Source organism: Hemicordylus capensis, chromosome 2 (genome assembly GCF_027244095.1).
Source record: "Hemicordylus capensis ecotype Gifberg chromosome 2, rHemCap1.1.pri, whole genome shotgun sequence".
Classification (NCBI taxonomy): Eukaryota; Metazoa; Chordata; class Lepidosauria; order Squamata; family Cordylidae; genus Hemicordylus; species Hemicordylus capensis.
In genome coordinates this window covers 145,877,916-145,902,114 of record NC_069658.1, presented here as the reverse complement: position 1 = coordinate 145,902,114, position 24,199 = coordinate 145,877,916, and the positions used below count along the sequence as shown (strand labels likewise).

The window sequence follows — 24,199 nt, the reverse complement described above, 5'->3', positions numbered from 1 at the left end:
TAGTCTTATTTAAACAAACGTTTAGGTTTCATGCAATAAGATTCCAGCTGACCTTATTAAATGAATATAACACTGGATAGGATCAAAATGTTCTGGATAGGATCAAAACATTTTGCAGTGAGGATCAGCTTCTCTCTACTCTAGTAAACATTTACTGGAAGTGTGGAAATTTAATACAGCATCAACAAAAAATGATTATAATAGTGACTAAAACAGAGAAAGCAGCTATTCTTAAAAACCAACTTGATGGTGTGTAGTGTTTTCCAGGTAGAATTCTGTTCCAGGAATAATGGTTTCGTTAGCCACCTGGTAAATACTTTTTCTTCTAAATGATTCAATTTCAGAAACTGAGATGATGTAAAATTTTAATACTTTACACAAAGAACCAAGATACATATATTTTTAATCAAGCAGGTATTGTTTCTTTTATTATTCAACTAAGAATCTTTAAATCTGTCTTTCCAATTAAAGTAGTGTTTTCAGGGGGAAAAAAGTCTGAAGGTATAGAAGAGGTAGCATTTAAAAAAGCTTTTCCCTACTGCAAGAACAACATAACTGATTTTCCAGGAAGTCAAAAACATACACCACACTATTAGGATATCATGACAATGTCTCTGCATTTCCAAAATATCAAGTGCAGACTTTCACAGGGTGGGGTGGGGGGAGATCAACAAAGGAAATAGATAGCTTTCAGCTGAAAAGCTGTTTCTCAGTATGTTCGTGTTTCTGCTGTTCTTTCTATCGGTAAGAAGCATTTGTTTAAAGGATAGCACCACAGTGAAAGGCTTTTAAGTTGTAGAAGTCTGGCTGCTAATGCCAAAATATTAGAGATTAGGAGACTATGATTTCTGTGTTGACGCCAACATTTGTATACATTAGCGGTATAATTGATACTATCAAAACATCCACATTTCTGATGTTAATATTAAAGAGGTGAATCCTAACAAAAGCTACACTTTGTCGTCTCAATACTGAGCTTCATCATGTACAGTTGAGCTCAACAAAAAGATGTTGACTAAAAATTAATAGCTGCTTTTAAAAACCTTTAAACAAGGGTGTAGTCAGTGTATTCTCATTAACCCATGATTGAAAAGACTCTAAATCACAATATGAACAGAAGGTATTGCTATCAGATAGAAAACAAACTGATTTAACACACAGCATTCCATGTTTCTTCTCAGTTTTCTACAGTAATAACCAGTATGAAACCACCTCTGTCCACATAATCAGTCACTGCCTACAAAATCTCCCCTTCATTTTTTTTACTTTCAATTTATCTTTTTCTAAAGTTAATTCTGATAAGTTGGAAAAGAAACACCTTCTACACACTATGATCCAAATAAGTATTTTCTTACAAAATATGTCCTGTTTCTGTTTAAACTTTTCTTGTGGCAAAGCAGCTACTGCACAAGACAAAAATTTGTCCGTGAGGCAGAACATACTTCTCTAAACATTAAACTTTGTTTAAAGTTCCTTATCACTTTTGGAACAAGACTGACACTGGATAGGACTAAAAACTAGTCATTTTTCAAATTAGCAGATGGATGTCAGGAATACAAATTTGTATTCTGTATTCAGAATACAAATTCTGAATACAGCCAACAGTGGCTGCACCATGAAAATAATGTATGAAGTCAAAACATTTAAACATTGCATCAATTTCCAAAAATATTATTTAAATGGCAGCCAAACTATCAAGAAGGCTCCAAAGCTTCTGGTGAGGTTTTCAGCCTGCTGAACAACTGCTCCAAAATGCATTTCAATTTGATACTGTTTATAAAGTCAAACAGCAGCCAGTGTGTCTTACTTAAAATGTCCATAATTAGTGGCATCATTAATGACCAAATATATATGCTTTTCTTTTTTAAGTTGAACGTATTAGTTTTCAGAATAATCTGTTGGAGACTATTGGTTTCTGGACACATCTTGGGAATTCATTCCTATATACAGTTATACTATTAGAAGTCATACTATTCGCTGGTAACAATATATAGCAAAAATGTTAGACGTGTTCCCCTCATGATGGGCAGATCTTAGGTTAGAGCTACGGCACTGAAAACAGACTTCTATGAGAACAGTGATGCCAACTCTCACAGCTGAAAAGATTATCTATCTCGCATTTATATATCAGAGCTATGCAATTTTCTCTTGCAAAAACATATTTATGGAATAATACAATATTGTTACTGTATTTCTATACAGACTAACAAAATAACAAGCCAAGGGAAACACAGCCTATATATAGCTCAAAAAGTAAAACCTACATGACTAAAAAAAGCCCCTATGTGACTAAAAAGAATTTTTAGAGAGGCTTTAAAACAAAATTGTTCATATGTATCACAGAAGAAGTAGGAGAAATTGTCATTATGGATTACCTATTTCTTTATGAAACCAACAGCCTCATTAATATGAAGCTGATGAAAATTAATATATTTGGAATGAATGGCAATGAGGTAATAGCATCCTTACTGAACTTGCAGGATTTCAGATGTCTGGAAGAAAGCCAAAAAGATAGAAGTCACTACTTTGCAAAGACTGAATGAACATAGTCTCAAATGACCAGAAAGTTCAAATTTAGGAAATATTAAACCAAAATGCAAAAGAGGTTTTTTTTGGAGACTAGGAAAAGCAACAAATACAAGAGTAGTTTATGGAAATATCTGGAAGCATATTAAGCAGAGCAAGAGTTTGAAAAGCCTATGTTTAATACCTTCACAATGCTCTTCCAGAAGATAACAAAGCTTCAGTTTTCACACAGCTTTCAGGACATTTTAAACAAAACAGCCATAATCACAGATTATGCATGTTTAAATCCACCAATATCAAGAGATGTAAACATACCTAACTCTGTGATGGATTGTGACCACAGGCTTGGATCCAAACAGTTACTTTAAAACAAGCCCAAGGATTTGAGCATGCCCATTGTCATTTTGGTTTTCCTCCTTTGAAGAGAAGCAAACCACAAACTGCTTTTGATAGTCCCTTCACTTTCAAAATAGATTTGCCATGTGCCAGTGGGGAATGGTGCTTCTGTTCAATAAACCCAAGCCAACATGCCCATGCCAGGTGTGAAGAATTAGCTACCATCTTTGGATCTTTTGATAACATCCACACCAATGCATGCAGAACAAAAGTTAGCAAAAGCCATTCTTCCTTCTTTACCTACCTCCCTGCAGCCAGAAAAGCTATTCCCAAGGATCAAGGGACACTAAGCAGCAGTGTGGAGTACCACAGCAGAAGCTGCAGGGGACAAGGGAGGATACCAGAAATTGCATAGACACACCATCCACTAGTGGAGCAGAAGGTGTCTCTGCCCTTCTCCCCCTTGCAGTCACTGGTGTGGCATCCCACACCATTGCTGGAGGGTTCCTCTGCAACCAGGGCTGCAGGAAAGAGTGGTAGGAAGAAGCACACATTGCTATGGATGTTACCCACCATTTACAGTTTGCACATATTATTTATAGAGAGGATTTTTTAAATACTTTAGTTTATAGTCAAACACAGTAAAAATACATGCATAAAGAAGCGCATGCTGCCTAGCGACAGACATCTAAAATAAGAAAGCACCACCATGAAATTGTCCATTTTGATGGGTATGGTACCCATTTATTATATTGCCAATTAATGTTATAAAACAGTGCATTTCAACATTTTTCTTGTTCACACATTAAAACACTAAGTCAAAAATAACCTTTAAAAGTTAAAGTATCCAGAAGATTTTAAAAAGAAATAAATAAAATACAAATTCCAAATCTGAATACCTTTGATTTTACTATTACTGCTCTTATCAGATGTTTCAAAGTCAATGACGTCGACTCTGAATAAAAAGGTTATTTAGGACCATGATAGCAGCAGACAAAAATTCATGTGAATGGATAAAGTACAGAACTCAACCAGGTTTTTACTTTCATTTGGCAACTACTAAAAAGGTTTAAAGCCTACAGCAGCAATTAAGCCTGAATCTAGTTCTACACTCTCTCACATATGCTCCAAAAACAGTTGACTAAAAAAAGAGTAACATTTATTATATTTGAAATGCAGTCAAAATAAAGAAAACTACTTCCTGCTAGAAACACCTGGTTCTTACTCTCAAATATTACCACTACCCTGTTCTGTTCCATTCATACAAGGCAGACTACAGCTGTTACACAAGAAATGACAATGCAGCATAATTCCCAAGAGGTCACAATCTGGACAAATCAATGCCAAGAGCTCTCTTTGAGAGGGCAGACCTAAATAAATAAAAATTGTATACTACATGATAGAAAATAAAAACTTACTTTCCCCGATTACTTCTCCCCAACCATGCACTTACAGCTCTCTACCCATATAATAAAATCATAATGAGATTTCAGAGACAAACTCTGGGATTTTCAATGTGATACATTAATTAAAATTTTATTTAGATGAAGACATAATTTAAAGCAAGTGCCGGATATTTTCCGCAATTAGTGTGGGATAAAAGGCAAACTGATCATTCTCTCTCCAATTTTGACTTTGCTGTAATTATTAGTAAAAGTATTTATGCCCCACTTGTCAAGAAAAAAAGTTCTTAAAGTGGTTTACATAGCAAAAAGGAAGAAAAGCCTGTTCCCTGTCGAGCTCACAATCTGCAAGGGAACAAAGGAGACACACCAGCAACAGAGAACAATACGCTGAGATGAACAGGGATAACTGCTATTCACCTCTAAAAACAAGAAAGCCACCACTTTTAAAAGTACCTCTTTATCCTATCAGCAGAGGTGAAGTTATATGAGTTGTGAGACTATTTATGGAAACTACCAATGAAGTTATGACCATCGTACTCCCACACAGTGTCAAGAGAATCAGAGCGCTGCAGTATTTATTATTATTATTATTATTTTACATTTTATATCCCGCTCTTCCTCAAAGGAGCCCAGAGCGGTTCACTACATACTTAAGTTTCTCCTCACAACAACCCTGTAACGTAGGTTAGGCTGAGAGAGAAGTGACTGGCCCAGAGTCACCCAGCTAGTATCATGGCTGAATGGGGATTTGTACTCGGGTCTCCCTGGTCCTAGTCCAGCACTCTAACCACTACACCACACTGGCCCCAGTACTTACTGCTGGACTATGATCAGAGAGATCCAGGTTCAAATCCCCACTCGGCTGTGAAGCTCATTTGTGAGTGACCTTGAGTCAAACATGATCTCCCTGCCTAATCTACCTCACTCTGAGTTCCCTGGATAAAAGTGGATGGGGAAAAAATCCCTAAGAAGAGGCAATCAAAATCTTCCTCTTTCCTCCTGGTAAAACACTGTGGGAGATCTAGATACTGCCATCTCTTACTGACAACAGGATACCACATAAAATGGTGTCACTGGAGTCCATACCTTCTTTCCCACCTGATCCCCCAGTAGCACAGTACAAACAGGGATGAAGTGAGACGGGGACAAGTCTCAGACCCAGCACTTTTCTGACTTCAGGCGGCCCCCTCCCCCAGCATCTACACACCCATGTTGTTGAGTAGTGGCATGCAAAAAAATCAGCATGCAAGCCAAAGAATTGCCTGAGCTGGCCTGTTAGCTTTGTCCACAGCTCCCCTGCCCACCTCATCAGTGCTGTGCATGCTGCTCGGGTCACCATCAGGTGACTGAAGCTCACCCACCTCAACTGTTCCACCCCAGGCAGCACATGCATTACGGGCGGGTGACTGGCCCGCTGCCTGTTCCATTGCCCAGTGCCCTGCACCAGCACCTCTTCAAAAAGGCCCCTGTGGGTGCACAGGCAGCAGCGGTAGCATTGCCTGGAAATGCAGGAGCTGGTTCCCTGCCTGGCTGCTGGTCAGCCAGCGGGGAGTGAAAGAGCAAAGCTTGGTAGGGCAGGCCACATCTCTCTCTCTCTCTCTCTCCTCCTGTGCCCTCCATGGGTGCTAGGACTGCTTTGGCACACTCTGCTTGCTTCCTTCCTGTCTGGGCCAGCCAGCTCCAGGTGCTCAGGGCAACAGACCTGGAAGAGTTTCCACCACCACCACCACCACCACCACCAGGTCAGCATGGCCCTGAGAAGTTCCATTACTTCTCTCACTGCAGCTTCAGCTGGCAAGAAGCCGGGGAGGCGGCAGGGAACTCAACTCAAGGTGGTTCAGAGCAACAATGCCTTTCCAGCTCTTGTTCACAGAGTCTGACCTGGTGGTTCTTAGGGTGGTGAAGAGGCTCTGGCTCTCTCCCCACCCCACCATTCTCCTCCTCCTGCAGAAACAGCTGACTAGCAGGCTGGATTGCACCGGGTGAAGCTTCACCTCAGTGTGGAGGAAGAAGGAAATAGATAGAGGACCACATACATTTGCTGGATTTCTGTTTCTCAGAGGCTGGTGGCAGCTTTAAGAGGTGGCTGTATCTAGATCGCTCATAGTGTTTTGCCAGGAGGAAAGAGGAAGCAGCTGCCAAGGAAGGAAATAATTTGTGGGAGGGAGGCGCACACACAGAGAAGGAAGAAATTGGGGGTGGGGGGTAGAAAGCGAGAGAAGAGGAAATGGGGGAACTTCTTGAGATTACAACTGTCATTCAAAGTTATACTCTCTCTGAACATGGAGGATCTACAAAGCCAACGTGACCAAGAGCTAGTGATTAGACACATTCCTCTATGAATGTGTCTAATGCTTTTTAAAAGCGATCTAAACTGTGCTAAGTTGGGGGGGGTGTCCTTTTTGAGCAGGCTGCTCAGTAAGAGAACTCATAGTATCTACCATATATAGTTAATTCTCTAAGGCATACCCATGGCTAAACCCGTGCATGACAGCTCTCACAAGAGTTCGTGAGCAGGAGCACCTGATTGGGAAGTGGGGATTCCATAATCAGATAGGGAGGAACAGCCTGGGGCACTGTGATTGGGCAGTGGGGATTACATATGCAGAAAGAGAGGGTGAGCATGCGGTGGTTAAGGTCAGTTGGAAGGCAACTGTTACTGGTCGGAAGATGTTCTTGATTGTAGAGAAGAGGGATATATATATACTAGCTGATCCCGCACAGCAGAGCATCTGTGTGGTAGTACACTCCCCTTCCCCACAAGCCCTCTGCCCCAGCTTCTACCCCAGTCTCTGTTCCCTGACACCCGCCCACTTCTCCCCCCCACTCCCCGCCAGGCCGATTCTCCCCCCCCAGGCCACAGTTCACGGTTTCTGCCGCCACTTCCTCACTGCAGCTGCCTGCCACCAGCCCACCATAGCGGGGCCCGCTGCCCCCTCCGCCAGGCCTGCCGCCGCGCCAAAGCCAAGTCCGCCGCCTTGCCGCAGCCAGGCCCGCCGCCCCCTCCACAAACTCCTCGCCGCAGCCGGGCTAGGCCGGCTGCCACTGCCACCCCCGTCCCCTCCTCACAGCGGCCATGATCCTGCTGCTCCCTCCGTAGCATCCTCACCGCAGCTGGGCTAGCCCTGCCACTGTCCCCCTGCCTCCTCCTCACAGTGGCCATTGCCAGCGGCCATGATGATGATGATGATGATGATGATATATGGATAGTGGGCAGGGGTCTGCAAAAAGAGGGGTCGTGAGGAAGGAAAGAGCCCCTTCAGGAGAAGGAGGCTGCTATTGATGAGGAATTAGATGAGGAAGCAATATCTGTTAACTCAGAAAGGGGGAGGGAGGGAGGGAGAGAAAAGGGAGGGGAAGAAAGACAGAAGGGAAGAGCAAGTGGAGGAGAGAGAAAAAGAAGGGAGGAGAAGAGAGAAAGAAGAAAGGACGAGGGCCAGGCCCAATCCTGTCAGTGGCCTAAAGGGAACGAGCGGCCATGACAGCGCCTATTGGCAGCATGGAAGGGACCAGTCAACCACTGCTGCTGTTTGGGGCTACCGAGGCCATTGGCAGAGGGAGGGAGGCAGGCAGGCAGGCAGGCAAGGGACCAGCCCAGGGCCTGTCAGTGGCCTGAGGGGAACAAGCAGCCATGGCAGTGCTGGCAGCAAGGAAGGGCCCAGTCATCCACTGTTGTTGCTGCTGTTCCTCCTCCTGTGGGGAGGAGCGGGACTCGGGTGAGGGTAGGGAGGTCTCTGGGGATAGGGGGCTGCAGCTTGGCCTATAGGTGCCAGCAACACTGCAGCTGCAACCAAGAGGGGTGAGGGAGATGGAGTAAAGGGATAGAGGAGTGACCAAGAAGCGTGAGGGGGATGGAAGCAACAGGATGGAGGGGAAGGAGCAGATGTGCGGCTCATGTGAGGGTGGAGAGATCTCTGAGGTGAGGTGGGCTGTGGCAGGGTGTGAGGGGAGCAATCAAGAACTAGCATGTAGATGCTCTGAGCGGGTTGAGCTATACTTATTATTAAACAAAACAATATTATTTTAAACATAAACAGTAACTATTTAGCAAGTTCACTGTTGAACGTAAGTAAAATAATAAAGAATTGTTCTCCTTTCATAGCCACAGTCATACATTCTGAAACATTTTTTGGAAGCCAAAACTGGGCTTTGATATAATTTTGGATTTCAAATTTTAGAAGCTAAAGCACCCCCATATGTCTGAAATAACACAGTTCACAGAGCTTTAACCTTAACTACCATAAATCTAGATCTCATGAAATAATAGGAAGCATCCAGAGTAAAATGTGCATGAGTGGAATGCACATACATGGGGGAAAGCAACTGATTCCCCCTTCTCTCACGGCCCCTTTGCCCACTGAAAATAGGGTTGCTGGATCCTCGGGGACATATTTTTGGTAGACACAGAGCTGCAGAGGGACGGGGAGAAAATCAGTGGAATTTGCTCCTCTTTCCCCCATGTGTAAGTGGAAATGTTCCACTCACACATATCTTACTCTGATGCCACCCAATGTTTACACCTAATGGCTAATAGTAGCGTGCATGGTTCGGTTCGGCACACTATTACAGAACTCCGGACCGGTTCGGCAGTCCGGAGGGGCGGGGGCATGTCGCTTAAAGCGGGGGGGTGGTAGTACTTACCCCCCCCCGGTCGCTCATCTCCCTCTGGCGCTGGTCGTTTCAAGCATCTTCTTGGGGCGGCAGAGTTCCTCCCTGCCGCCCCTGCCCCCGTCGTCGTTCGTTAAGGCTTAAAAGAGACTAGCGCTAGCGGCGCACATGCGCCCTGCGTGCGCTCATCTTTGATGTTGGTGTGCGCGCGCCAGTGTCACAGACAAGCACATGTGCCGCGCAGGCCGCATGCGCGCTGCTAGCGCTAGTCTCTTTAAGCCTTAACAAACGACGGGGGCAGGGGCGGCAGGGAGGAACTCTGCCGCCCCAAGAAGGTGCTTGAAACAACCAACGCCGGAGGGGGGAGAGCGGCGGGGGGGGGAGTACTACCACCCCCCAGGGGGGGACTCCGGACCATGCACACCCCTAATGGCTAATAAGAAAAACTTACTAAAATGCATCATCTCACAATCATAGCAGGACAGAGAAATTGAGTACCAAGAAAACTCTATTATGGTAATTAGATGTGTTTTTCTGTCAGAAGGAAAGCAAGGCCTCACTGACAGTTCTCAAGACCAAGTTTAAGAAGCTCATGAATAAATAAAGCATGGATGTGGTCCATCCTCCCCTTAGCTCCTCCTCTTGGTCCACGGATTAACCACTCACTTCCTCTTTTAATCGAACCATAGTTTGCCATGATACCGAAACCAGGGAAACTATAGTTTAATAAATCTTTCCAAACTAGGATAATAATCCAGGATCAAATTGTGGTTTGCAGACCCAGTATGAAGGGATCACTCAAACCAATTTGCCATGAGGGAAGAAGTTAAACCCCTCACAAAGGAAGCACTCTCACATATTGTTCGTTCTTTAAAGATAATCTAAATGTGGTCTATCACAGTGGCCAATATATTATGGTAACAAAATTGTGACTACAAACATTCAATTTCACATATAGTGCTAAAAATATGCTGTGGAAGACTACTTTTTATTGGATGTTATTTTTCTGAATTCTGGCTTTCGCACCTACCTCATCTCTTCTGCCTTTCCTCAATAGGAACCTGGAAACTTAGTTTTGGCATACCAAAAAGTATATGCTAATCAAATGACAAGTGTGAGAGAAGATTAAGGACAGTTTCATTCCTCCCTTCCCCACCGCAGGCATACCCAAAACATATTTACATTTATTCATGAAACCATAATGCATTTAGAAAGCAAATGCCCATTTCTGGTTGCAAGTATATTACAGGCATGTATGCCAGAGAGGCAGGATTGACTTCATTTCCCTCCATATGTACAAACAGCATCAAACTCACATTTGTTACCACAGAGTATGCAAAAATGTCTTTAATCATCTAAGAACTGTAGCATTTGGCTCAGTGAAATTACTTCTTTCTCTTAGTACATTTTTTCAGGAGTGCTTGTTTCATTTAAGTGTTAGCTTTCAGTTGTAGGGTTCTAAATTGTATTTGTTTGTGACCAACTATTGGCTTTTCAATCCTTATTCTCTCTTCTGGATATCCAAATTTTGCTGCAGACCCACAATGGCTGCAGTGTGAATTACAGTAGCACACTCAAAACAATAAAGGCTACAGTCCAATGTACATTTCCCTGAGAGTAAGCACCACTAGGATTTACTTCCAAGAAAAAAGACAAAGAATTAAACTGTGTTGTGTTGTGTTTTTAAAAAACTATTCAAACACCACATGCTCTTTTTTTTTAGTGGAGTCAGATAAAGCCACAACTATTTTATATAGTACAGGTTGACCTTGTTAATCGTGGTACTGCTATTCAGAGTTTTGCATACCCACAGTCGTCCAATTGCCACCCAACCTCATTATCCACCTAGGAAGTCAAGCCCAGCTGTGGTTCATCTGGTTTTTTAAAAAGCATTTTACCCAACGATTTTTCACAGAAATGGGGAAATGAGGAACTTGGTAATGGAGGGGGGATTACTGGATAGCTGGAGACCCACAGAGAAGTGCACTTTATTTCACTTTTCTTTTCTGGCTAATTTTCCAGGAACCTAACGCCCATTCCCATTGCCAAAATGCCCCATTATCCACAGTTCCATTCACCGTGGTTGTAGAAGAGAATGGAACCTTGCAGATAACAGGGTTCACCTGTAGCATCATTTCTCATTTTGATTAACTCCTGGTATTTTTCGCTTATCTTCATTGTTTCCATCATGACAGCCAGATTGCTTAATAGTAATTTTTATCCACAAAAACATGTGCGCATTGGTGGTTCATTGGTGAATCAGTGGTAGAATTCTCGCTTGCCACGTAGAAGGCCTGGATTTGATTTCTACCCAATATAACTTAGCTTTTGCAAGCCAGTGTGGTGCAGTGTTTAGACCAGAACTTTAATCACTTCACTTTAACCACTAGAAAGACCCGAGTTCAAATCCCCATTCAGCCATGAAATTCCCTGAGTGACTCTGGGCCAGTCACTTCTCTCTCTCAGCCTAACCTACCTCATAGGGTTGTTGTGGGGATAAACATAACCATGTACATCCCTCTGGGCTTTGCAATAGAAGAGCAGAATATAGATGTAAAAACAAATACTAACCTTCACTGACTGAAGTTTCACAGCCCTCAAGGTTTAACAAGATACTATCATCTTTGTCATCTCTAGCACCACCCAAGAGCATCCAACTCTCCACATTATCACTTTCAGAAGCTGTGCTTGCCGCATCATCTGCATCCTCCTCAGTAGAGCTGTCCTCTATTACTAGAATCTTGTGAATCATACGAATATCATCATGATGGAAGGAGGCAGACTTCTGATTTGTCCTTTTTTCTTTCCTTGAAGTTTCTGGAGCCAGTCCCTTTGAATTCAGGGTAATCCAAGCAGAATCTCTTGTAGGTTCTGATGAGACAGAATCAGCAAGACTGTACTTCCTTCCTAGTGTTGGGGACTTTGGAACTGATACCTTCTGGAGTTTGCTTTTGTAAATGCTGTCTTCATCAGGGGTATCAGACAAAGTGATGATATCTGGACTATCTGTAATGTGAACATCATCACTATCGGAAATTACAACAAAATTATTTTTCTGATCCTGTTTACTGATTGAACTCTGCTTCTGCAAAAATTCAACTTGTTCAGTTTCTTCTTGTTCACTGACATCCTCAAGGGCTTGCGCATAATGGACTTGACTGTAAAGATGAAATTCCACCTCACTATCAACACTTGTTTCACTCGAGGAATCTTCACAGTAAATATCATCTTCAAATGCTTCTATATCATAATATCCACCAAACATTGTGGAAAGTATGTTTGTATCTAGCGGGGAGGAAGAGAGAGAAAAGCAACCAAAATTATAAATTAATTCTGCTAAGCAAGCCCATAGGTAAAGGTAAAGTGTCTGTGCCCGGCCTAGCTAGTTTAGTATATTAGTATAAATATTTGTAGTGGTATATAATTTTGGGTCATTTAAATAAAAATAGGGTTATTCAGCCTTGATTCAAGAACCAACCCCCCCCCCACCTAAAACATAGTTTACTATGGGGAAAATTGGTCAATTTCGACTCCTGGAGCCCACAGAGCCCTATGGTTTTCTTTGGTAGGAGGGGTTTACCATTGCTTCCTCCCATGAAGTATGAGATGATGCCTTTCAGCATCTTCCTATATAGCTGCTGCCTGATATAGTACCAGCAGGGATTCAAATCGGCAACCTTCTGCTTGCTAGTCAAGCACTTCCCTGCTGCGCCACTTAAGGTGGACTAAGCAAGCCCATAAGGAAACTTTATTAATACACAGTTGTTGTTTTCCCCCTTAATGCAACAGTCCTTAATTCAAAACTTCAGTCTATTGATTATTTAAGAAAAAAAGAATTGCCTCTCAAGGCTAAAAAGTCTACCTGTTATATCTAGGTGGTATAACTACATCTGGCACTAGCCAGTGTTAATTCTAGGCTTTCTCATGTGAATATTTTTCCTGTCTGCTCCTATCTTGAACAGAGCCTTTGCCAAAGAATACTTTGCATAATCATCTGCATTTATTACAGAAAATGTCAGTCCCAGACTCCAACAACAGGATAGAAATAAAGGCTTCCAAGGAACATTCCCAAATCCCTGAAGCAATCACTATCCTATAGATAGGGAGAGTTGACACTGCTGTCAACAGCCACTAGAGCTGTGCAAAGCTTTGGGGAGGTCTACTCAAGTTCAGCCTGCTTTGACCCCCTTCGGTCTGAATTAGGAGTGCCGTATTGGAGGGGGGCAAAGTGGGGTAGAACTGAAACAAACTGGGCCAAACCCTTCGGGTCTCCAAAGCTTTGCTTCGACCAACTTCAACCCTTACCTCCCACTTCTCAAACTACTTCTTAGGACTAGCAGGAGTGAGGAGAAAGTTTTTTCCCTTCCTTTCTTGCCACAAGGGAGCAAGTAGCTGTGTCCCATGGTTTGACTTTAAAAGGACACTTTTTTACCTTTTCCCATAGAGTCCAAGGAAATGGTACGGGTGCTTCTGTGCCATTTCCTGAAATCTATAGTTATTTTTGAGGCTACAACCATTGCTGCAACCTCAGAAAAGACTACAAATCCCAGGAGTAACTGGTACCATTTCCAGGGACTCGATGGGAAAAGATTTATAAGTGTCAAGCAGTGGAACATGGTTGCTTGCCCCCTCCTGGTAGGTCCCAAAAGGGCCCCAGGAGGAGTTGTTTTTTAAAGCACTAACATTATTCCCTATGTTTTCAAACTCAGCCCTGGCAGCAAACCCTGGCTCAAATTAAGGGATGGGGGGGGGGGGAGAGAGATGTTCTAGGGCCAAATGACCTCAGTAAAATAGTGTGTATGATGAGTATTTAAATACCACTTTTCAGCTAAAGTTCCCAAAGTGGTTTAGAAACAAACAAACAAACAAACAAAATTGGCTTCTTGTCCCCAATGGGCTTGCAATCTAAAAAAGAAACAAAAGATAGACACCAACAACAGCCACTTGAGGGATGCTGTGTTAGGGAGGAATAGGGCAAGTTACTCCCCACCCCCCACTAAATAAAGAGAATCGCCACTTTTAAAAAGGTGCCTCCTTGCTCAGTTAACAGGAGACAATGCTAACTGTTCTATGAAGTCAAGAATGCCACTTCCTTATGGCACCGGTTAAGCAGGCAACTTATATTAGCAAGGCAAGATGTTAGCAAGGCAAGAAAGGGTTGCTTGTCCCTAGCCCTGAAGTAGACAGGATTAAGAATAGTAGCTTAGCAAAGTTTCTCCAACTGGATGCCTGCTATAACTGCAGGGTTTTCTAAATGGAAGAGAAGCAGTGACCACGGTCGCTGTTTGACCTTAAAAAAAAAAAAGGAACTATAAGATGACCTTAACATTCTAGAATAGAAGCCAAAGAGAGGAGTTGTCTAGTGAATCATTTACAAAAAAAAAACTTACATAGTATTGTTAAGTAATCATAGTGTATTACAATTTTTGTTTAAATTCTTTCACTGACTGATCTCCTGACTAACGCAGCACATGCCAAACAACACTCCACATGCACAGCAGGGGAAGCAAACATTTCAACAACCTCACTCTCTCTTCAGTCCTCTATGTCTTTTTTATGCCCTTGAAGGTTGTGGGAATTGAAAAATAAAACCACCATCTCAACCCAAGGTTTGAAGTCAAGTTCAAATCATGGTTTATTTTGCAACTTTGGACAGAATAAACCAGAATCGGTCAGTTCAGAACTTCTTAAGCAATCTTGGGCTTCTTAACTACAACTGGAAGCAGAATTCTTCATTGTAAACTGCTCAGAGACACAAGTTTTGGGTGGAATATAAATATAGATAGTTTTCCTTCTTCTTCCAAGCCTTGAGCAAATCAGGGAGAGGAAATGTGTGCTCTCAAGGCTTGGTGTCACCACAGAAAGCCAAGGTATAATATTGGCTTCACGTGACATCTGAGCAGGTCCATTGTAAAGTATTGAACTAAGAGAAATTGTGAAGTACTAAACAATGAGCTCACTATAAGTTTAGGCTTATAATGACGTTTTAGACTGTAGGTCCACACCCCAGGGTTGTCCTACATTTTCCCATTTTTCTGGGGATTTGGGACACGTATAATGAATATCTTACAGACTTTTTCAAAGACCACACACTCTAATAAAAAGCACATTTCACATTTTTGAAAACCCATAAACTGTAATAACACCAGAAAGAAGAGGCTAAACTTCCAAATCTTAAGTAAAGCTAACGGGCCCTGGCATTATTACAGCAGGTGGCTTGCAGCTCAAAAGAACACAATGCATGCTAGGAGGGACTTAATTTTCCACACTTTGAGCTCATTCTTATGAGCCTTAGCCAGTGAAGGTATTTCTCACACAAAATTCCTTGAGTAAGTAATAACCACTCCCTTCATACAAAGGAGATAAAATATCAAAATCCCTTTGGTTTACGATGAGAATTCAGATGCTTACAATTTTCACTCATGCTCTAAAAAGCATGGAGACTGCAAGTCAAAGTAGTCACCCTAATGTCTGCACCATGCCAGCAGAAAATAATTTATACAGTCACACATACTATATTAGTTTTATAAATTAGGCAGAGAGTATCCATGCTGTACCTTGGTCTTTCATCTATACATTAGGCTGGAATGGCATGCATCAAGGCAGAAATTCAACAGGTGCAACGTCACCACCCACTTGCTATTGATGTATATGATGGATTTCTGCCTGCTGTATCTCCAATATCTATCTACAGGCAGTCCTTAGAATTATGACAAATTGGTTCCGCAAAACTGTATTTTAAGTCAAAATGTCTTAACTCAGAACCAATTTTCCCCATAGTAAACTATGTTTTAGGTGTGGGGGTGTGTGGTTCTGGAATCAAGGCTGAATAACCCTATTTTTATTTAAATGACCCAAAATTGTATACCACTACAAATATTTATACTAATATACTAAACTAGCTAGCCCGGGCACAGAGCATCTGCACCTCTAGTTTGGCCCAGCTGTTTTCTCCCACCCACCGCCACCATCGTTTTCTCACCAGCTGGCCACCAGCGCTTACTTTCCCGCCCATCCACCACCTCCTCCTGTCAGCCAGCCAGAGGCCTCCGCCTGCCGGCGCAGCTTCACCTCCTCATCCCACTGGCGCAGCTCTACCAGCAGGCCGCCTCTGCCAGCCACCATGGCTGTTTTCTTCCCTGTCCCTGTGGCTATCTGGCAGCTCTCCAAACTCTTGCAAGAGCTGCCACACATGGGATTAGCCACGGGTATGTTTTAGAGAATTTTATATATATATATATATATATATATATATATATATATATATATATATATATATATGAAGATTCATTACAGGAAGCTCATGGCATGCAGGGACTCTCTACTGCTATCAAAGCTAGCATTGTTTCCATCATAGCCATACAAATATGCAGCAGAGAAGCTGATGGTGAAGAATCAGTTGTTCACCCTTGCCACCCACTCCCTTCCCCCTATTACAAGCCCTGCCCCTTCTATGTTGAGATGCCATGTGCATCTAGATGGCTGTTGGGGACACCACTCACCACAACTGCTTCTGCGCCTCATCCTCCAGGCCCAGTTGCTGCAGCATGATGGCAAGAGAGCGCAGACTGTTCAGAGGCCACACACGGCAGCCCACTTTCCCTTCTTGCCCTGTCTGCCTACCAGGAGGAGTACTGGGAAGGGTAATAGGAAGGATCAGTAGCTGATCCTGTCATTGAAGCTGCAGAGGGACTAGCTGACTCATCAGTCCAAGATGCTCCTCCTGCCACTGCTGCTTCCACTCCTCCTCCTCCAGGCTCAGCTGCTGTGCTGTGACGGGGGGGGAGAGAGAGAGAGAGCACGCCTGGCCCAATCGCGGCCTGTATGTCACTTCCTACTGCCCTCCTTCAGCACTGAGTTACCCAGCTGTCTCCTTTCCTGGTTCTTTCACGCTTTTCTGGGAGGCAAGCTATAGTGTTGTCTTGCTTCGTCTCCCAGAAAAGCGTGAAAGAACCAGGAAAGGAGACAGCTGGGTAACTCGGTGCTGAAGGAGGGCCAGCAGTAAGTGGCATACAGGCTGCGACTGGGCCAGGCAGGCGTGCTTGGTCTCTCTCTCTCTCTCTCCGTCACAGCACAGCAGCTGAGCCTGGAGGAGGAGGAGTGGAAGCAGCAGTGGCAGGAGGAGCATCTTGGACTGGTGAGTCAGCCAGTCCCTCTGTAGCTTCAATGACAGGATCAGTGGCTGCCGGTATAGTACCCTTTCCAGCACTCTGTGCATGCTTTCCAAGATGCTGCAGGAGTGCAAAAGGGCTCCGTTTCCCTTAAAGGAGTGCTTGGACAGCACAGAATGGTGAGAATGATCATCTCCACATGGTTCCAGAGGAACTGTGCAAACCTATAAGCTTTGGCTGAAACTTCTCATAGGCCCCCAAAATAGTCAGGGAGCGGCACAGAGTTGATGGAGGCCACCACAAGCCACCAGGCCTTAGATTGAAGAAAACTACAGTACAGCAAGAAAGAGACAGTAACAATTAAGTGGGAGTCTGTGTTTTAAAAGAGAAAAGGCTACTCTGTGTAAGCTCAGAGACTGTTCACAGCTTTTCAATGTAATACTGTACTTCTGTCTTTCTTTCTGTGCTGTTTACAGACACCATTAGGTGGTAGCCTCTTTGTACATGGTCACCCCTCCCCTAAAAAAGAGAAATGCACAGTATATATGTTCAAAGGCTCTTTTCACATCTTTTAAATTGTACTAGCTTGCATGCGCAGAGCATCTGCGCGCTAGAACTTGATTGCTCCCTTCATCCCGCCCCAGCCCCCCTCACCTGAGCCACACACCTGCTCTTCCTCCTCCTCCATCCGGTTGCTTCCATCCCCCCTCACCCCTCTTGGTCACGGATGCAGCATTGCTGTGCCTATTGGCCAAGCTGCAGCCCCCTACCCCCAGAGACCTCCCCACCCTCAGCTGAGCCCCGCTCCCCCCCACAGGAGCAGCAGCAACCACAGCTGACTGGGCCCTTCCTCGCTGCCGCCACTACCATGGCTACTTGTTCCCCTTAGGCCGCTGAAAGGCCCAGACCCGTCTCTTGCCTGCCTGCCTCCGCCAATGGCCTTGATAGCCCCAAACAGCAGCAATGCTTGACTGGTCTCTTCCATGCTGCCAATAGGCGCTGCCATGGTTGCTCGTTCCCCTCAGGTCGCTGACAGGCTCGGGCCTGTTCTTTGGCCTTCCTTCTTTCTCTCTTCCCCTCCCTTCTTCTTCTCTCTCCTCCAATCACTCTTCCCCTCTGTCTTCTCTCTCTCCCTCCCCATTTTTGAGTTAACCGATATTATTCATTTTGTTTCCTAATGTAATTCACACAATGACAGCCTCCTTATCCTGAAGGGGCTCTTTCCTCCCTCATGACCTCTCTGTTCGCAGACCCACTATCCTTTTAGATAGATGATGGCAGACCGCTGGTAACTTGGCAAAGAAGCACCTTTTAATGTGGTGATTCTCTTTATTTAGCGGGGGGAGAGTAACTGGCCCTCTCCACCCCTAGCACAGTACCTTCAGTGACTCTTGCTGGTGTCTATCTTAGGTTTCTTTTTAGATTGTGAGCCCTTTGGGGACAAGGTTCCATCTTATTTGTTTGTTATTTTTCTGTGTAAACCGCCTTGAGCCATTTTTGGAAGGGCGGTATAGAAATTGAATAAATAATAATGATATAGATATACAGACATAGAGAGAGATTCCTCTCCTCTACAATCAAGAACATCTTCTGACCAGTAAAAGTTGCATTCCAACTGTCCTTAACCATCACAGGCTCCTCCTCCCTATCTGCCTATGGAACCTCCACTGCTCAATCACCACGGTGCTTCTGCTCGCGAACGCTCACGAGAGCTTCCACACATGGTATTAGCCACAGGTACACCTTAGAGAATTATAGACAAATAGATAGATAGATAACTTTATAGTCAACAGGAAAAGAAATACATCAATAAGTGTGATCAAATATGCCACAGCTTTATCCAAACAAACTTAGCAACCTAATATTGTGGAAGAAGTATCCATAATTTCTTCTTAAAAGATACTACTGCATGCAGGCATTGAGAGCTATTTACAGTGCACTTGGCACTACTCCTCCAAACCGAATTTATGTATTTTGAATTGCTAATCTATTTCCCTTCTGGGGAGAGGAATATATGAAATAGGTTCTCAGTATGAATTAAGTAAAAACTGTATTTCACTAAAGAATAGTGAACAATACTGCAGGGCTGATGTAAAAAATACTGCACTAATACTGCTAAGAGTACTCTTCCTCCTTCCATGAGTCCCTGCATAATTTTTAGTTTACTCTGAGCACTCATTGCAAGCATTTGAGAACCAACATACGTGTGTGTGTGTGTGTGTGTGTGTGTGTGTGTGTGTATACACACACACACACAGAGCAGGAGAGAGAAAGAAAACTGAAAACGGGAGAGTCATATAGTTTTAATGATAGAATAGCAGATTTATAGCTGGATAAATACATGAACAATTCTCACTGTTCAGAGAAGGCTACTTAGCTTCAGCCCTGCTGCAGCTGCTGGCCTACAACTCCCATCATCCCTTACTATTGACCACTGGCTGGGAATGTTGAGAGCTGTATTCCAAAAATAGCTGGAGGGTAGCAGTTGAGTAATCCTGGTCTACAGAATATCCTCATGATACAAATGGGAAGCAAGCTGGGTTTCTCCTGCTAGCAACAACTCAAAAGCCATTTACTATGCAGTACTGCTAGTAGAACTCTGGTGATGATCTGAGGGTTATAGATAGTAATTTCCACAACCATAAGGACAACAAAATGGTAGGAAGGGTGTGGTGCCTGTTGAAAATGCTTTGGGGTTTACAGTCTTCCCAGTGAAAAGCAAAGAGGCTGGTGTTTATTATGGGCCAAATTTGTCCTGACAGCATTTATAATTTCAGTGACATATTTTAGAATATCATACTGTACTTCATCTCATTTGGGATGTTGTAAAATATGTTGATGACTATTAATAATAATAGTTCCTTTTTCAGTTGAGAAACTAAAGCTGAGAGAGCAGTGTCAGTGTGCCTATGGCCTTAGCAGTGGCTTAACAGGGACAGTTTGGTTTTACTCTCCTTAGAGGAAAATTCCACACAATTCCACCATATGCAAGTTTTTGAGTTAAGACCACCTCTTCATTGTTACAAAGTGTTTTAAATAATAGGGAAAGCTGGTTAAATAAAAGGTACTTGGCTATCAACTCTTATCTGCTGAGAGCAATAGTTAACTATCTCAAAATGCAGGATCACCAGACAATGTAAAAATATGATCTCCTGCCCCCAAGGCCCCTGTGAAACATCAAATTCTTCAAAAATAATACTTATAACCTTTTCTCCTCAAGAGGAACAAAATGGATTTGAAGGCAGTGTTGACACCTATATTTTTGAGAGTGATAGTTGACATCCAGATTAATCTTACACCAAAACACATTTTGCATGCATAACAGGAGAGAGACCATATTTGCCAATTTCCCCTTTCCTCTGCAGTCCATTGTGCCTCTCAAAAATATGTCCCTGAGAGTAATTGAACCCTCTGGAACATATATTTAGGAGGCACAGAGGGCTGCAGAAGGAAAAGCAAAATTGGCAATAATAATCCCTCCTATATCACACGTGAACATTTTTCAGTGCACACATTAGCCTGGAATCAGCCTCCTCCAATGCGAAGAAAGCTCATTATGGACAGTTTAGCCACATTGTTTGTGAATCCAAGAAGCATGACAATAAGCCCTTTTATGACTCTGCTCTGTCCCACTAACCATAATTTGCCAGATTAAAAAACAAATTTAGTTGAGAGTTAAGAAAAAAATATGTATCCCATTATAGAGACAAGTTTCAGATGAGTAGACATGGTTTTGTAACAAAAACAATCAAAATTCAGTCTTGTGCCAACTTAATGGCAAATATATTGTGTTAAGCAAAACCTTACTTCATCAGATATATTAAGCAGGCAGTGAAATATTCTGAAAATTACATACTATTATTTATATATTGCTTTTCAACAACAACAAAAGTTCTTAACGTAGTTTATATAGAAAACAAGATTGTTCCCTGCCCCCAAAGGCCTCTGTCTAAAAAGGTACACAAAGTAGACACCACCAACAGCCACTGGAGGGATGATGTGCTGAGGTTGAATAGCACCAATTGCTTTTCCCTGATAAATACAAGAGAATCACAGTTTTGAAAGTTCTCTTTTTATCCAGGTAGAAGACTGTGTTCTGCTTGAAAGTCTCCAATGAGCTCATTTGGTGACCTCAAGCAACCCTCTCTCTCACTTGCGGGGATCTCTCCCCCATAAACAATATACTGCTAACAAGTAGCAATAGCAATAGCAATAGCACTTACATTTATATGCCGCTCTATAGCCAGAGCTCTCTAAGCGGTTTACAATGATTTTAGCATATTGCCCCCAACATTCTGGGTACTCATTTTACCGACCTCGGAAGGATGGAAGGCTGAGTCAACCTTGAGCCCCTGGTCAGGATCGACCTTGTAACCTTCTGGTTACAGGGCGGCAGTTTTACCACTGCACCACCAGGGGCTCTTTTAGAGTGATAAATAGTAAGGGCCACCTTTTAGAGTGGTAACTTTCACGTATTTAACAGGGTGTTGGGAGCAACTGTCCGTATTCAGCCTAGCATAGGAACTTTACAGTGACAGCTGCTAGTGCTTCCTTTGTGGCTTTTTAAAACAATGAGCCCTTTTAGGAAAGCGAACCATCTTCCATTTTCTTTTGCTTTTTAAATCACTTTGAAAACTTCTTGATGAAAAGCAGTACATGCATGTTTTTAAAAAATAAAAAAGGATTTAGAGAACACTGGCCTATTTTGCTGTAAGGAATATAGAGGCACTGTGCAGGATCCAGACTAAGTTAGTCATGCCTAAGCACCATTGAAATAAATGAGGCAAATTAGTCATGACCAAATTAAATCTCATCCGTTTCAATGGGACTACAATTTACCTAATCTGGATCCTGTCCAATGTATATGAAGAAGTTCTGAATTCTTGAAAAGTGCAATATAAAATGCTAGATGTTCTGTATTTTATGCACATGTGCACATTTATTATTTATTTATTTAAAATATTTATACCCCACCCCTCCAGTGCAATACTGCTCAGAGAGGCTTACAACAATAACATAGACACAAATACAAGTAATAAAATTAATTTTTTTAAAAAGTCAGATTAAAAACACGATTAAAACTATCCACACAACTGATGAAACAAGGATTTGTCTTTAGAAAATGCATACCACAAGAAATGTTAGTCTAAAGTACCACAGACTCCTGGACTGTTTTTACCTCATAGAAGGCTTTCTCAGCATTAGCACCCTTCCTGGTATTTCCCCACCCCACATTTGTCATGCAGAAAGTCTCAGGTTCAATTTCTGATATTCAGGTAGGACTGGGGGAAACCCTTGTCTGAAACCCTGAAGAGCAGCTGCCATTCAACGTAAACAATAAATAATATGCTAAATGGACCAGTGGTCTGATTCAGTTTTAGACGTTGGTAAACTGTTGGGGAGAGGAAGGGGCATCTTTCTACAGCTTGGAACTGGGAGAAGAGGGTGGTCATGTTTTCTTCTCAAATATCCTGGCTGGCACCTCAGGCAGCATCTCTCTGAACAAGTGAATTTTTAAAGGGGGAAGGACTTCATAACAAACTTCTTCTGATCTATGCTTTTATCTTCTGAAACGAATCACCTGTTTACACGATAATCCAAAACGTGAAAACATAGTGCCTTCGACCATGGCCAGAATGCCTCCCCACAATAAAACCATTAGATACAAATTGAAGGAATAATAAAAGTGACAATCCCTCCCCGCCCTTTCACACCCTTGCGCTCTGGCAACTGGCCAAGAGGATGAAATTCTGGCCAAGTGGAAGCCCTACAGAAGAAGGGCAGCGTGTTGAGGACGGCGGGGGAGACGGGTAAGAAGCGTTACTCCACAGCCGGCTTGAGGAAGGGGCGAAGGGAGATGGGGGAGAGGGAAAATGAAACCCATTCCGCTCTCATGCTCGCTCACCCGCGTTACTCACTAGCGCTGCCTGCTGCGACCAGGAAACCCCCCTCACGACCGGAACAGGCGCCTCTTACGACCCTCCCCCTTTCCCTCTTCTTCCTCTTCACGTTGGGCTACACTTCCGCCCGCTGAGGAGGAAAAGAAGACATTCTTGCGCCTGCGCCTTTGATAATCCGTCGAGACGCAAGCGCATCCCCTCGCGCGTGAGCGATCGTTGAGTGAGGCCGCGAGCGCCGAAAGTGTGCACGCGCCATTGACTGAGTCGGGCTCCTGTAGCCGAGGCTTGACTACTTCCTCATGATTTTAATAGGGGGAGGAGTTGTGCTACTGACGTCACGCTGACCTGCAATTTTAGAACGGATGGAGGGAGAGGAGAGGTACGCGCTTCCCCTGGCAATTAAAACGCACGCGGAGAGAGGGGGGGAAAGAGCAAGTAGAAAAAAGACTCAGGTGGAAGTGGGCGCCATGCTACACATTGGGTTAAAGGTGGGTCCCAGTACTGAAAAGGCGGAAGACTATTGGCTAGTGCTTGCTGCTTTGGCTGAAACGCACCTTTCCAAGGGCTACAGAAAGACCCATGTGTGCCCTAAAAGATGACAAGACACAAGAAGAACCTCAGCCAGGGAGCGCTTGTCACCAGCTCCTTTAAAACGAGTGTGTGTGTGTTTATAAACTGGTATAGTTAGTTTACTGCTCCTGGAGCCGGTGCTGGACAGGCTACTGTAGAATAAGTGAATAAACCTGGTCTGGTGTCCAGCAAGTTGAGAAGGGTCTTTATCTAGCCAGCGTGGTGTAGTGGTTAGAGGGCTGGACTAGGACCGGGGAGACCTGAGTTCAAATCCCCATTCAGCCATGAGACTTGCTGGGTGACTCTGGGCCAGTCACTTTTCTCTCAGCCTAACCTACTTCACAGGGTTGTTGTGAAAGAGACACTCAAGTATGTAGTACACTGCTCTGGGCTCCTTGGAGGAAGAGTGGGATATAAAAAATGTAAAGTAAAATAAAATAAATCAGTATGTCAGAATGTGTCATGAGAGAGGGTGATAGAATCAGGCAGTGAGTGGCCCCCTTGGAAATGAGGGTAGGGACTATGTGTCTTTATCTTAATCTCTGCAAGGTAGAAAGGTATATGAGTTCTCTCATGTATTTATGATAACGGAGTCCTGGGGGTCTTCTTGTTCTGCAAACTGAAATTATATCACTTAATAAGCTCTCTTTATTCTGTGATAGCCTGGAGGCCTCTGTGTTGTTGCTGAACTACAACTCTCATCATCCTCAGCCACAATAAATTGTAGTTGGGGCTGATGGGA

The 24,199-nt window shown here is 43.4% G+C and overlaps 1 protein-coding gene across 2 annotated transcripts in view; it reads right to left on the bottom strand.

The window, feature by feature from the left end:
* The window catches only part of ZCCHC7 (zinc finger CCHC-type containing 7), a 215,735-nt gene extending 192,635 nt beyond the window's left edge, over positions 1–23,100 (bottom strand). Inside the window, exons 1-2 of one of the 2 annotated variants that reach the window (XM_053291295.1) lie at positions 22,906–23,100; positions 11,448–12,161 (exon numbers count right to left, since the gene is read on the bottom strand). In XM_053291295.1, coding sequence (XP_053147270.1) covers positions 11,448–12,141 — 694 coding nt within the window. In that variant the 5' untranslated portion in view covers positions 12,142–12,161; positions 22,906–23,100. Of the gene's footprint in view, positions 1–11,447; positions 12,162–22,892 lie in introns of both variants that reach the window. The other variant, XM_053291294.1, reaches the window with a different exon arrangement.
* Between the last annotated feature and the right edge of the window lie 1,099 nt (positions 23,101–24,199).